The following is a 12,978-nucleotide window of genomic DNA, read 5'->3' as shown; positions in this document are numbered from 1 at the left end:
CTTTCACTCTGGTCCTGGAGCCTGTGCCTCTTCTTGCGTCTTCTCCACCGGGCTGTGCAGTACAGCTCGGATGGAAAGAGTTCCAAGTGCGCATGCGGTTTGGTTCGCCTTAGACAGCCGGCCATACTGTCATGCGCACTTACAATGTGCACTACTCCTCCAGCTCTGTCCTCATGGCAACGTCGCACCCACGCTTGGCGGGCTCTAGGCGGGAAGAAAAATGAAATGGTAATAAAATTGTTTTATTACAATTTTATTTTTCCTGTTTCCCTCAGCTGGCTCTCAGCAGGGGGGGGGGGGGCACGCTCCTCCGCCATAGTGAAGGAGCTGCCGCCGGGCAGCACAGAGTTGATGAGGATCACTTTAGGTAATTGGATTAATTTCAAATTTCATCGGTGGTTTCAATCCAGAATAAATAACCTAGACAATGAAGATTCAAAGTTACAAGAACAGAAATAAACACCACAAATAATAAATTCAAATGAAATAACATCTGAACATAAAAAAAGCAATACATAATCAGAGTAAGATGAAAAGAACCAACTAGTACGTGGTTTTCATTTCAAACTTCCAATGCTTAAGTCACTCATTCGCCTTTGTTTGCAGACTGACTTCCTGGGCAAGAAAATAATTTATAAGTATTTATATCAAAATCCTTTGCAGACCATGACTCCTGCAAGTAGATTATTAGAGCATTGTCAAAGGATGGTCTAATATTTTCTAGGTTACCGAAGCCCTCTAGAACAGCAGTTTCTTCTACGTAGATCCTAACCGGTATTAGGAACAGAGCACTGTATTGAATGCACTTGGGGAGCAGGACCAGTCCTTATGTTTTGGTAACACCTGTATCTTTATGGGGGAAGACTCTATGGCGGAAGTTGCAGAAATCAATGTCTCCAATCCATTGCACACCTCTTTCTCTGCATCCACAGCGCATCCACATGCATTTTAAAAAATGCCCCCTGCCTCATTAATGGTCATGAAGCTGTTTTTTTAGGTCGACCCTAGCGCACCGCACATGCGCTGCACTGCGAGGCTTCTTGGAAGTACTCTAAACTACTTTGTGTGGGTCTGACTCCCTCCACGCATGTGGTTGACTTTTGCGTGTGTCTTTCAATAATGAAAGCATGCAAATGGCTAAAGGTGGGCGCATGTCCCAACTCTTTTTTAATGTTCACTTCCATGGCGTTTTGCTCCTGGGCGCGAGCAGCGGTGCGCAGGGCGGTAGCTGCATTCCTCGTGGGTCAAGTTACCGTGCTTTCTCTTTTGCTTGCAATCTGGTCTTTTACTGCTAGTGCCGCCTTTCACACGTAACATGGGGTGTGATCCACCCATCCCCCACAAAACTAGCCTTTCACAAGAACTGTCGTGACTTGTGACCAACTCTGCCCAGCCCTACCAGCCTTTCATGGATAGCAGCTTGACTTGACACTCCTTACTCTTTTAGGGGCTCGGGCCCAATGTGACTCACTTTTCTTCAAGCGTTTGCTCAATACATTGGCCTTAGACTAACTGGACACAGACTCTGCCCAATCCCTACTATTTTTCGTAGGCAGCAGCTGGACATGTGACTGACTGTCCAGTGCAATATATGCCTTTTTATAGACGGCATCTTCCCTTCAACTAACTCTGCTCCAGTCTGACAAATGATTCACTATCGTTGTCTCCTTTTTACAAACGCCATCTAGGCACAATACTCTCTACCCCAATCCTCCAGGAATTTTACGGCAGCTCTTGACACCTACTGACTCCGCCCTTAACCTACATACCTTCCACAGATGCTACACTAACATATGAGTGGCTGCGCAGTGCTGCCAACGGGCCTCTCATTGCCACAAGAATGTGCTGCAACTGACACGAAAAGCTTTTAATTGGCTTTTAATTGGCTGGGCGAGCGACGGACTCTCCCCTACCCGTTCAGAGGCACGAACAGGACACCAGTGACGTGGCGCCAGTGCTAAATGACTTTTCTGTGACAATAACAGCCCTTCGAATGTTTGGCGTTTATGACAAAGGCTAAAGATTTATTTGAACAATTATACATACGCTTAAATTTGTGCACGCAGTGACAACAATGTCCTTCATTTTTATGATCATTATGTGTCATTTTCTTACTATTAGTCCTCTGTATATAGACGTCGTACATCCTAACATTAAAATGTAATGGAAGAGGTAAAATTGATGTTTTATGCACAGGCAGATTAAGTGATTTGCCCAGAATCACCGGATGTTGAGCCGGCATCGGGACTCGAACATGGGGACATATTAGCAAGGACTTGCGATAATCATCGCAAAGCGAGCTGAGCGCTGTATTTATTATCGTCGGCTATCGCTGGTTTAGATCGTGGAGATAACGCGTTATTATCAACGTTTATCTCCAAGGCGATAATAAACCAGCGATAGCGGCGATTCTCCATCAATAACGTGGGAATTTCAGCGATGAATTCCCATCGCTAAGGAAAAGATCGCTAATAGGCAAGTGAGGATTCAGCCGTAGAATCCACCTCCCATAGAAAACAATGGCTAAGTCAGGATTTTAGCAGGTGTTAAAATCCAATGATAATCGCGGTTAGCGGGAGTTTTTTTATCGCTTCGCGGGCATCGCTAAGTCATCTGTATATAGACGTCGTACATCCTAACATTAAAATGTAATGGAAGAGGTAAAATTGATGTTTTATGCACAGGCAGATTAAGTGATTTGCCCAGATTCACCGGATGTTGAGCCAGCATCGGGACTCGAACATGGGGCCATATTAGCAAGGACTTGCGATAATCATCGCAAAGCGAGGTTAGCGCTGTATTTATTATCGTCGGCTATCGCTGGTTTAGATCATGGAGATAACGCGTTATTATCAACGTTTATCTCCAAGGTGATAATAAACCAGCGATAGCAGCGATTCTCCATCAATAACGCGGGAATTTCAGCGATGAATTCCCATCGCTAAGGAAAAGATCGCTAATAGGCAGGTGAGGATTCAGCCGTAGAATCCACCTCCCATAGAAAAAAATGGATAAATCAGGATTTTAGCAGGTGTTAAAATCCAATGATAATCGCGGTTAGCGGGAGTTTTTTTATCGCTTCGCGGGCATCGCTAAGTCATCTGTATATAGACGTCGTACATCCTAACATTAAAATGTAATGGAAGAGGTAAAATTGATGTTTTATGCACAGGCAGATTAAGTGATTTGCCCAGAATCACCGGATGTTGAGCCGGCATCGGGACTCGAACATGGGGCCATATTAGCAAGGACTTGCGATAATCATCGCAAAGCAAGCTTAGCGCTGTATTTATTATCGTCGGCTATCGCTGGTTTAGATCGTGGAGATAACGCGTTATTATCAACGTTTATCTCCAAGGCGATAATAAACCAGCGATAGCGGCGATTCTCCATCAATAACGCGGGAATTTCAGCGGTGAATTCCCATCGCTAAGGAAAAGATCGCTAATAGGCAGGATTCAGCCGTAGAATCCACCTCCCATAGAAAACAATGGCTAAGTCAGGATTTTAGCAGGTGTTAAAATCCAATGATAATCGCGGTTAGCGGGAGTTTTTTTATCGCTTCGCGGGCATCGCTAAGTAATCTGTATATAGACGTCGTACATCCTAACATTAAAATGTAATGGAAGAGGTAAAATTGATGTTTTATGCACAGGCAGATTAAGTGATTTGCCCAGATTCACCGGATGTTGAGCCGGCATCGGGACTCGAACATGGGGCCATATTAGCAAGGACTTGCGATAATCATCGCAAAGCGAGGTTAGCGCTGTATTTATTATCGTCGGCTATCGCTGGTTTAGATCGTGGAAATAACGCGTTATTATCAACGTTTATCTCCAAGGCGATAATAAACCAGCGATAGCGGCGATTCTCCATCAATAACGCGGGAATTTCAGCGATGAGGAAAAGATCGCTAATAGGCAAGTGAGGATTCAGCCGTAGAATCCACCTCCCATAGAAAACAATGGCTAAGTCAGGATTTTAGCAGGTGTTAAAATCCAATGATAATCGCGGTTAGCGGGAGTTTTTTTATCGCTTCGCGGGCATCGCTAAGTCATCTGTATATAGACGTCGTACATCCTAACATTAAAATGCAATAGAAGAGGTAAAATTGATGTTTTATGCACAGGCAGATTAAGTGATTTGCCCAGAATCACCGGATGTTGAGCCGGCATCGGGACTCGAACATGGGGCATATTAGCAAGGACTTGCGATAATCATCGCAAAGCGAGGTTAGCGCTGTATTTATTATCGTCGGCTATCGCTGGTTTAGATCGTGGAGATAACGCGTTATTATCAACGTTTATCTCCAAGGCGATAATAAACCAGCGATAGCGGCGATTCTCCATCAATAACGCTGGAATTTCAGCGATGAATTCCCATCGCTAAGGAAAAGATCGCTAATAGGCAGGTGAGGATTCAGCCGTAGAATCCACCTCCCATAGAAAACAATGGCTAAGTCAGGATTTTAGCAGGTGTTAAAATCCAATGATAATCGCGGTTAGCAGGAGTTTTTTTATCGCTTCGCGGGCATCGCTAAGTCATCTTTATATAGACGTCGTACATCCTAACATTAAAATGTAATGGAAGAGGTAAAATTGATGTTTTATGCACAGGCAGATTAAGTGATTTGCCCAGAATCACCGGATGTTGAGCCGGCATCGGGACTCGAACATGGGGCCATATTAGCAAGGACTTGCGATAATCATCGCAAAGCGAGCTGAGCGCTGTATTTATTATCGTCGGCTCTCGCTGGTTTAGATCGTGGAGATAACGCGTTATTATCAACGTTTATCTTCAAGGCGATAATAAACCAGCGATAGCGGCGATTCTCCATCAATAACGCGGGAATTTCAGCGATGAATTCCCATCGCTAAGGAAAAGATCGCTAATAGGCAGGTGAGGATTCAGCCGTAGAATCCACCTCCCATAGAAAACAATGGCTAAGTCAGGATTTTAGCAGGTGTTAAAATCCAATGATAATCGCGGTTAGCGGGAGTTTTTTTATCGCTTCGCGGGCATCGCTAAGTCATCTGTATATAGACGTCGTACATCCTAACATTAAAATGTAATGGAAGAGGTAAAATTGATGTTTTATGCACAGGCAGATTAAGTGATTTGCCCAGAATCACCGGATGTTGAGCCGGCATCGGGACTCGAACATGGGGCCATATTAGCAAGGACTTGCGATAATCATCGCATAGCGAGCTTAGCGCTGTATTTATTATCGTCGGCTCTGGCTGGTTTAGATCGTGGAGATAACACGTTATTATCAACGTTTATCTCCAAGGCGATAATAAACCAGCGATAGCGGCGATTCTCCATCAATAACGCGGGAATTTCAGCGATGAATTCCCATCGCTAAGGAAAAGATCGCTAATAGGCAGGTGAGGATTCAGCCGTAGAATCCACCTACCATAGAAAAAAATGGCTAAATCAGGATTTTAGCAGGTGTTAAAATCCAATGATAATCGCGGTTAGCGGGAGTTTTTTTATCGCTTCGCGGGCATCGCTAAGTCATCTGTATATAGACGTCGTACATCCTAACATTAAAATGTAATGGAAGAGGTAAAATTGATGTTTTATGCACAGGCAGATTAAGTGATTTGCCCAGAATCACCGGATGTTGAGCCGGCATCGGGACTCGAACATGGGGCCATATTAGCAAGGACTTGCGATAATCATCGCAAAGCAAGCTTAGCGCTGTATTTATTATCGTCGGCTATCGCTGGTTTAGATCGTGGAGATAACGCGTTATTATCAACGTTTATCTCCAAGGCGATAATAAACCAGCGATAGCGGCGATTCTCCATCAATAACGCGGGAATTTCAGCGGTGAATTCCCATCGCTAAGGAAAAGATCGCTAATAGGCAGGATTCAGCCGTAGAATCCACCTCCCATAGAAAACAATGGCTAAGTCAGGATTTTAGCAGGTGTTAAAATCCAATGATAATCGCGGTTAGCGGGAGTTTTTTTATCGCTTCGCGGGCATCGCTAAGTAATCTGTATATAGACGTCGTACATCCTAACATTAAAATGTAATGGAAGAGGTAAAATTGATGTTTTATGCACAGGCAGATTAAGTGATTTGCCCAGATTCGCCGGATGTTGAGCCGGCATCGGGACTCGAACATGGGGCCATATTAGCAAGGACTTGCGATAATCATCGCAAAGCGAGGTTAGCGCTGTATTTATTATCGTCGGCTATCGCTGGTTTAGATCGTGGAGATAACGCGTTATTATCAACGTTTATCTCCAAGGCGATAATAAACCAGCGATAGCGGCGATTCTCCATCAATAACGCGGGAATTTCAGCGATGAGGAAAAGATCGCTAATAGGCAAGTGAGGATTCAGCCGTAGAATCCACCTCCCATAGAAAACAATGGCTAAGTCAGGATTTTAGCAGGTGTTAAAATCCAATGATAATCGCGGTTAGCGGGAGTTTTTTTATCGCTTCGCGGGCATCGCTAAGTCATCTGTATATAGACGTCGTACATCCTAACATTAAAATGCAATGGAAGAGGTAAAATTGATGTTTTATGCACAGGCAGATTAAGTGATTTGCCCAGAATCACCGGATGTTGAGCCGGCATCGGGACTCGAACATGGGGCATATTAGCAAGGACTTGCGATAATCATCGCAAAGCGAGGTTAGCGCTGTATTTATTATCGTCGGCTATCGCTGGTTTAGATCGTGGAGATAACGCGTTATTATCAACGTTTATCTCCAAGGCGATAATAAACCAGCGATAGCGGCGATTCTCCATCAATAACGCGGGAATTTCAGCGATGAATTCCCATCGCTAAGGAAAAGATCGCTAATAGGCATTTGAGGATTCAGCCGTAGAATCCACCTCCCATAGAAAACAATGGCTAAGTCAGGATTTTAGCAGGTGTTAAAATCCAATGATAATCGCGGTTAGCAGGAGTTTTTTTATCGCTTCGCGGGCATCGCTAAGTCATCTGTATATAGACGTCGTACATCCTAACATTAAAATGTAATGGAAGAGGTAAAATTGATGGTTTATGCACAGGCAGATTAAGTGATTTGCCCAGAATCACCGGATGTTGAGCCGGCATCGGGACTCGAACATGGGGCCATATTAGCAAGGACTTGCGATAATCATCGCAAAGCGAGCTGAGCGCTGTATTTATTATCGTCGGCTCTCGCTGGTTTAGATCGTGGAGATAACGCGTTATTATCAACGTTTATCTTCAAGGCGATAATAAACCAGCGATAGCGGCGATTCTCCATCAATAACGCGGGAATTTCAGCGATGAATTCCCATCGCTAAGGAAAAGATCGCTAATAGGCAGGTGAGGATTCAGCCGTAGAATCCACCTCCCATAGAAAACAATGGCTAAGTCAGGATTTTAGCAGGTGTTAAAATCCAATGATAATCGCGGTTAGCGGGAGTTTTTTTATCGCTTCGCGGGCATCGCTAAGTCATCTGTATATAGACGTCGTACATCCTAACATTAAAATGTAATGGAAGAGGTAAAATTGATGTTTTATGCACAGGCAGATTAAGTGATTTGCCCAGAATCACCGGATGTTGAGCCGGCATCGGGACTCGAACATGGGGCCATATTAGCAAGGACTTGCGATAATCATCGCATAGCGAGCTTAGCGCTGTATTTATTATCGTCGGCTCTGGCTGGTTTAGATCGTGGAGATAACACGTTATTATCAACGTTTATCTCCAAGGCGATAATAAACCAGCGATAGCGGCGATTCTCCATCAATAACGCGGGAATTTCAGCGATGAATTCCCATCGCTAAGGAAAAGATCGCTAATAGGCAGGTGAGGATTCAGCCGTAGAATCCACCTCCCATAGAAAAAAATGGCTAAATCAGGATTTTAGCAGGTGTTAAAATCCAATGATAATCGCGGTTAGCGGGAGTTTTTTTATCGCTTCGCGGGCATCGCTAAGTCATCTGTATATAGACGTCGTACATCCTAACATTAAAATGTAATGGAAGAGGTAAAATTGATGTTTTATGCACAGGCAGATTAAGGGGCATATCAACAAGGGCTTTATCTCTGCTTTTTTGGCTTTAAAAGCCAAAAAAGCAGAGATAAAACTAGCACCCTATCAACAACAGGGTGCTAATACGCAAATTTGCATGTTAGCACCCTTTTACTCTACGCTTCCCCTAGCATCTCTAATGAGATGCAAAGGGGGCGTTCCAGAGTAAAATAATAGGAGAAATGTCGCTAAGCGACATTTCTCCTATCATCAAGAATGTCGCTAACCCTGTTAGAGACAAAAAAAGCAGCGCTAACCGCGGTTAACGCTGCTTTTTTACGTCTGCTAATTTTCAGACTTAGCCATGATATCCTATGGAAGGAGGATATCATGGCTAAGTTTGCCTGTCCCTATCAACAAGGTAACGTGTGATTATCGCTGGGTTTCCAGCGATAATCTCACGTTAGCCCGTTAGCGTGTAGATTTTTATCGCTATTGAGATAAGCGTTGCTAATAGCACGCTATCTCAGCGATAAAAATTCACGCTAGCCGGCGATAATTATCCTCACGCTAAGAGCGCTGAGCGATAATTATCGCCGGTTGTTGTTGATATGCCCCTTAGTGATTTGCCCAGAATCACCGGATGTTGAGCCGGCATCGGGACTCGAACATGGGGCCATATTAGCAAGGACTTGCGATAATCATCGCAAAGCGAGCTTAGCGCTGTATTTATTATCGTCGGCTATCGCTGGTTTAGATCGTGGAGATAACGCGTTATTATCAACGTTTATCTCCAAGGCGATAATAAACCAGCGATAGCGGCGATTCTCCATCAATAACGCGGGAATTTCAGCGGTGAATTCCCATCGCTAAGGAAAAGATCGCTAATAGGCAGGATTCAGCCGTAGAATCCACCTCCCATAGAAAACAATGGCTAAGTCAGGATTTTAGCAGGTGTTAAAATCCAATGATAATCGCGGTTAGCTGGAGTTTTTTTATCGCTTCGCGGGCATCGCTAATTGGGAGAAGTTGTGTTAGCAACTCTCCCGATTACTTTTAGTGAGGAATGCCCACTTTGCATGTCATTTGCGATAAATATCGCTGACATGCAATGCGGTAAAAAAACAGCCGCTATCGCCAGAAAGCTGTTGCTAACACCTGTTAGCGACAGCTTGCTGATAGGGTGATAAAAAAATTGCAGCTTCAGCGCCAAAAAGTGCCGCTAAAGCGGCGATGAAGCCCTTGCTAATATGCAACCCCTCCCCCCCCCGTTTCCTCGCTCCAAAGTCACCAGATCTGTTTGTAATGATACACCTAACAAAAGCTTTATTTCATGTAATGCGAGGGATAGCTCAGCTGTCCTGTTATGTGCAATCCATGTAATGCGAGGGATATATCTGCTGCAGGAGTCTGTGGAATCTGTGTAATGAGAGGGATAGCTCTGCTGCCTGAGCCTGTAAACACCTCTGCACTCTCTCCTGGTAGGGGCTATAAACCCCGTTCCGAAGGGAAACTGCTCCCCTGCTGCAGCCTGTAACTCCTGTGCATTTGGAAGATAACTCCGCTGGCTCAGCCTGTAAAAACCTGTGTTACCCAGGGGTAGTTGTACTGCCCAAGGCCTCAATCTAAGCCTGGGGTGGGGGCTTCTGCTCCTGCCCGTCTGTCTCAGAGATAGCTCTGCTGTTGCGTCCTGTGCGATCCGCTTGGGTAATGCCCCCTTTTGCTCGGGTATAGCGCAGTTCACTTTAGATGCAGTTCTGTGCTGCGAGAAGGAAACACATTGTTGTGGAAATGTGCAAGTGTGACCCACGTGGTGCATTGTGCCGTGATTCTGCGTATCCGCTGCTTCCCGTTGGCATCGGCCACACACCTGGTCTGATGTCCTGAGCCGTGAAGAGCACCTAGAGCTGCGGTGCTGCGCGTGGCACTGTACAGGAGACAAGAAAAATCCATTGCATTAATAACAATAATCATAATATCTAATCATTTTACATCGCCTCTGCAGACCCCGTATCATAGGTGTTTTCTGGCCCAGCCAACTGGCATTATTACAAATATTATACACCCTCTACCTATCTTGGAGCTTTTTTGCACTTTTTTTTCAGATTCTAATTGCTTTCAAATAAAGCCTTTGCATAGCCATATAGAAAAATAAAACACAACTAACAAAACAATGTATATGTTTTTAAAAACCATACAAAATCCATTAACCTCATCACAGTACGCACATAATTAATCTCATTACAATTGGGAATTTTTTGTGTGAAAGGTTACATATACCACATAACACATGTATTTGTAAAGCACACTTATCACCCGAGGTGCTGAAGAACATACCTTAAAAACATTGCCAATAGCTCTCACTAAACACTTATAACGTCCCGAGACCTATTGGCTAAGCCAATGCTTGTCTTTGACTGCTTGTGAATTTGGGGGCATATTATCAAGAAAGGGCGTTAAAATTATCGCCGCTTTAGCGGCAGGAATCTGCCGCTAAAGCGGCGATAATGGGCTTGATAATATGCGCTTGTGAATTCCAATAGAAGTCCATGTTCTGGTGTCAACAAGGGTTTCCATTGGAATTCTCGGCGGCATATTATCAAGCCCATTATCGCCGCTTTAGCGGCAGTTTTCTGCCGCTAAAGCGGCGATAATTGTAATGCCGTGCTTGATAATATGCCCCATATATACTCTTTGCATTGTGCTGTATTGATATATCTCGCATCCCAAAATCTGCACAAACAGTATCTGTGATGTAGCATGTGAAAAAAACACGTTTCCACGAGTTCCCCTTCTACGATTCTTTGACCCTTCCCCCCATATATTTACAATTACTGCCCTAACCTTAGATTCTTGTCTTTCTATAAAACCTTTCCACGTTTTTCAAGTAATAATAAAACACTTTTGCACAGAGGTACAACTAGAGCCAAATTTCGGGGTGGGGGAGGGGGGCTAAGAAAAAATTTCGAGAGGGGCTGAATCTTTAAGCTATAGGCAGAGTGGAGCTGCAGGGGCTCTTAGAAGGGGTGCCACAACAGCGAGGCCTCATTAACATGCTAATGGTATTTTAAAGACCTGTGAAGTGCTCGGGTACGGCTGTGTGTGTGCCCGGGAAGCTGTCTCATTCCGGGCTTCAGTCCAATGGGTGTTGCGCGCCTGCTTCCGCAGCAGTTGGGCAGTGATTTCTGTGGCTCCTCAGTACCCCACACCTCCTGCTTTGGCTTTATTTACGTACGCAGTTAAGTTGCTCCCTGGTTCTCCAAGTAAGGCCTGCTCCTCTACTTTGGACACAATTTAACACAATTTTAAATTTTGCATTAAAATTCAGGCTGTGCCGTGTGCATAGTTGAGGGTGTGCGTAAAAATTCTGAAAATAAATTATGCAAAATGAAATCTGGAGCGTGGAATGTGCCTTTGCGTTCACCTTGCATATGAGGATGTGTTTCACAGTAAACAATAGAGCATAAAACACTAGGAACCACGAACAACAGCTAGTTGCTGTTGTTCGTATTGTTGCTTGGCTCCTGCAATAAGATTGTTACTGGAACTGTCTTGAAATAACTCAACATGGCATAATTTCATTATTTGAGGTAATTGGCATCAGATGCATAGCGCAAAACACTGTACATTACTCGCGATTACGCATGCATAATCAACATTTTACCTGGCCCTAATTAAAATGACCAGCTGATATATTTAGAAAAATAAATCTTGTACATTTTTTGTGTAATTTTGTATAAAATTGGTTATGCTGCCTTGATAATACATGTATGAAAAACACATAGGGGCAGATTTGTGTTTCCTGGCGCATCCCTGGAAATCAGCGTGACGCATCTGATGGCATAAGGGCGGCGCATTGCTGGAGTCGTGTCGCAAGCACGACGCAACTCCAGCAATGCTCAGGGGCTGCCCATACCTAACATGCTGCGTCATGCCTTACGCCTGCTTCAAGCAGGCGCAGGGTTTTGACGCAGCAGCGTCGGAAAAGTGACTCAAGGCTTTTTCCGACGGAACGCCCACCCTGCATATATTAAACCTGACGCAGGTTTAATGTGGCGCAGGGCTTTACAACTTGACGCATCTCCCTAGATGCGTCACGTTGTAAATAAGGCACAACATGGCGCATGGTTTACGCCGCCACTGCGTCACAGAAGTGACGCAACGGCGGCGTAAATGTCTCGCAAGGGGCTTGTAAATCTGCACTAGAGCCCTTTTGTGAACTGCATAATTTCGATGGAAATAAGAGATACCCTCGGTATCGTTATACAGGGTGATTAATTCCCAGCCTAAAAATAACATATGGGTTATGACAATTGGCAGAATCTGGCACATAGAAAAGGAGAATAAGGATTTATGGGAGACTTTCAAACAATATAACTCTTGTGAGCTACTTTATATTTTGTTAAAATCACATGCCCATTAAAATGCCTGCAATTTCACTGAAAGTGATTGCAAGTACCTGACCACAAGCTTTCTTCTTCTCTAAAAAATACAGAGGCAGCAGGGACCGAATACACCGCAGTTCCTATCGCTGGCCCTGTCGTGGGTGGATTTCTGGGACTCCTGTTCGTCTTTGCTCTAATAGTCTGTTGTCTGATATGCTGCGCCAAGTGCAGAAGATCAGAGGAGGATGGTGAGTCACCCAGTAATGTTTAGATTCGGTAATAAGTGTTTCATCTACTCTGCTTACAAATAAATCTATGCGCTTTATACAATGCACTAATACGCATGAAGACAGGGGTACAGCCGCGCCCCGCACAAGCGCACAGGTTCATGATGAAGCGCCAAAAGTGGCAATGATTAAGAACTGTCTGGGGAAGGATTTCCATTTTAATCACCAGTGAAAAGACTACAAGGGATATGGGGGAAGGTATAGAATGGTGAATTAGTCAATGCCATTTTGTCATGCAATATCCACTTGGTGTGTGTTATATACAAGTATCTATTTTTATTCCCGGAAATTGAAAGCAGGAATGTGATTGGGTCTTAAATTCAAAAGTGTTTC

The 12,978-nt window shown here is 44.2% G+C and overlaps 1 protein-coding gene across 2 annotated transcripts in view; it reads left to right on the top strand.

Moving 5' to 3' along the window:
- LOC146809183 (uncharacterized) overlaps positions 1 to 12,978 on the top strand; it is a 214,040-nt gene that overhangs the window by 52,132 nt on the left and 148,930 nt on the right. For both annotated transcript variants that reach the window (XM_085614302.1, XM_085614303.1), the window contains exon 3: positions 12,469 to 12,606. In XM_085614302.1, the coding sequence (XP_085470428.1) occupies positions 12,469 to 12,606 (138 nt within the window). The remainder of the gene's footprint in view (positions 1 to 12,468; positions 12,607 to 12,978) is intronic.

This window comes from Triturus cristatus, chromosome 7 (assembly GCF_964204655.1).
Source record: "Triturus cristatus chromosome 7, aTriCri1.1, whole genome shotgun sequence".
In the NCBI taxonomy this organism is placed as follows: Eukaryota; Metazoa; Chordata; class Amphibia; order Caudata; family Salamandridae; genus Triturus; species Triturus cristatus.
The sequence above is the reverse complement of the archived record's forward strand: the minus strand, read 5'-3'. Positions and strand labels throughout refer to the sequence as shown.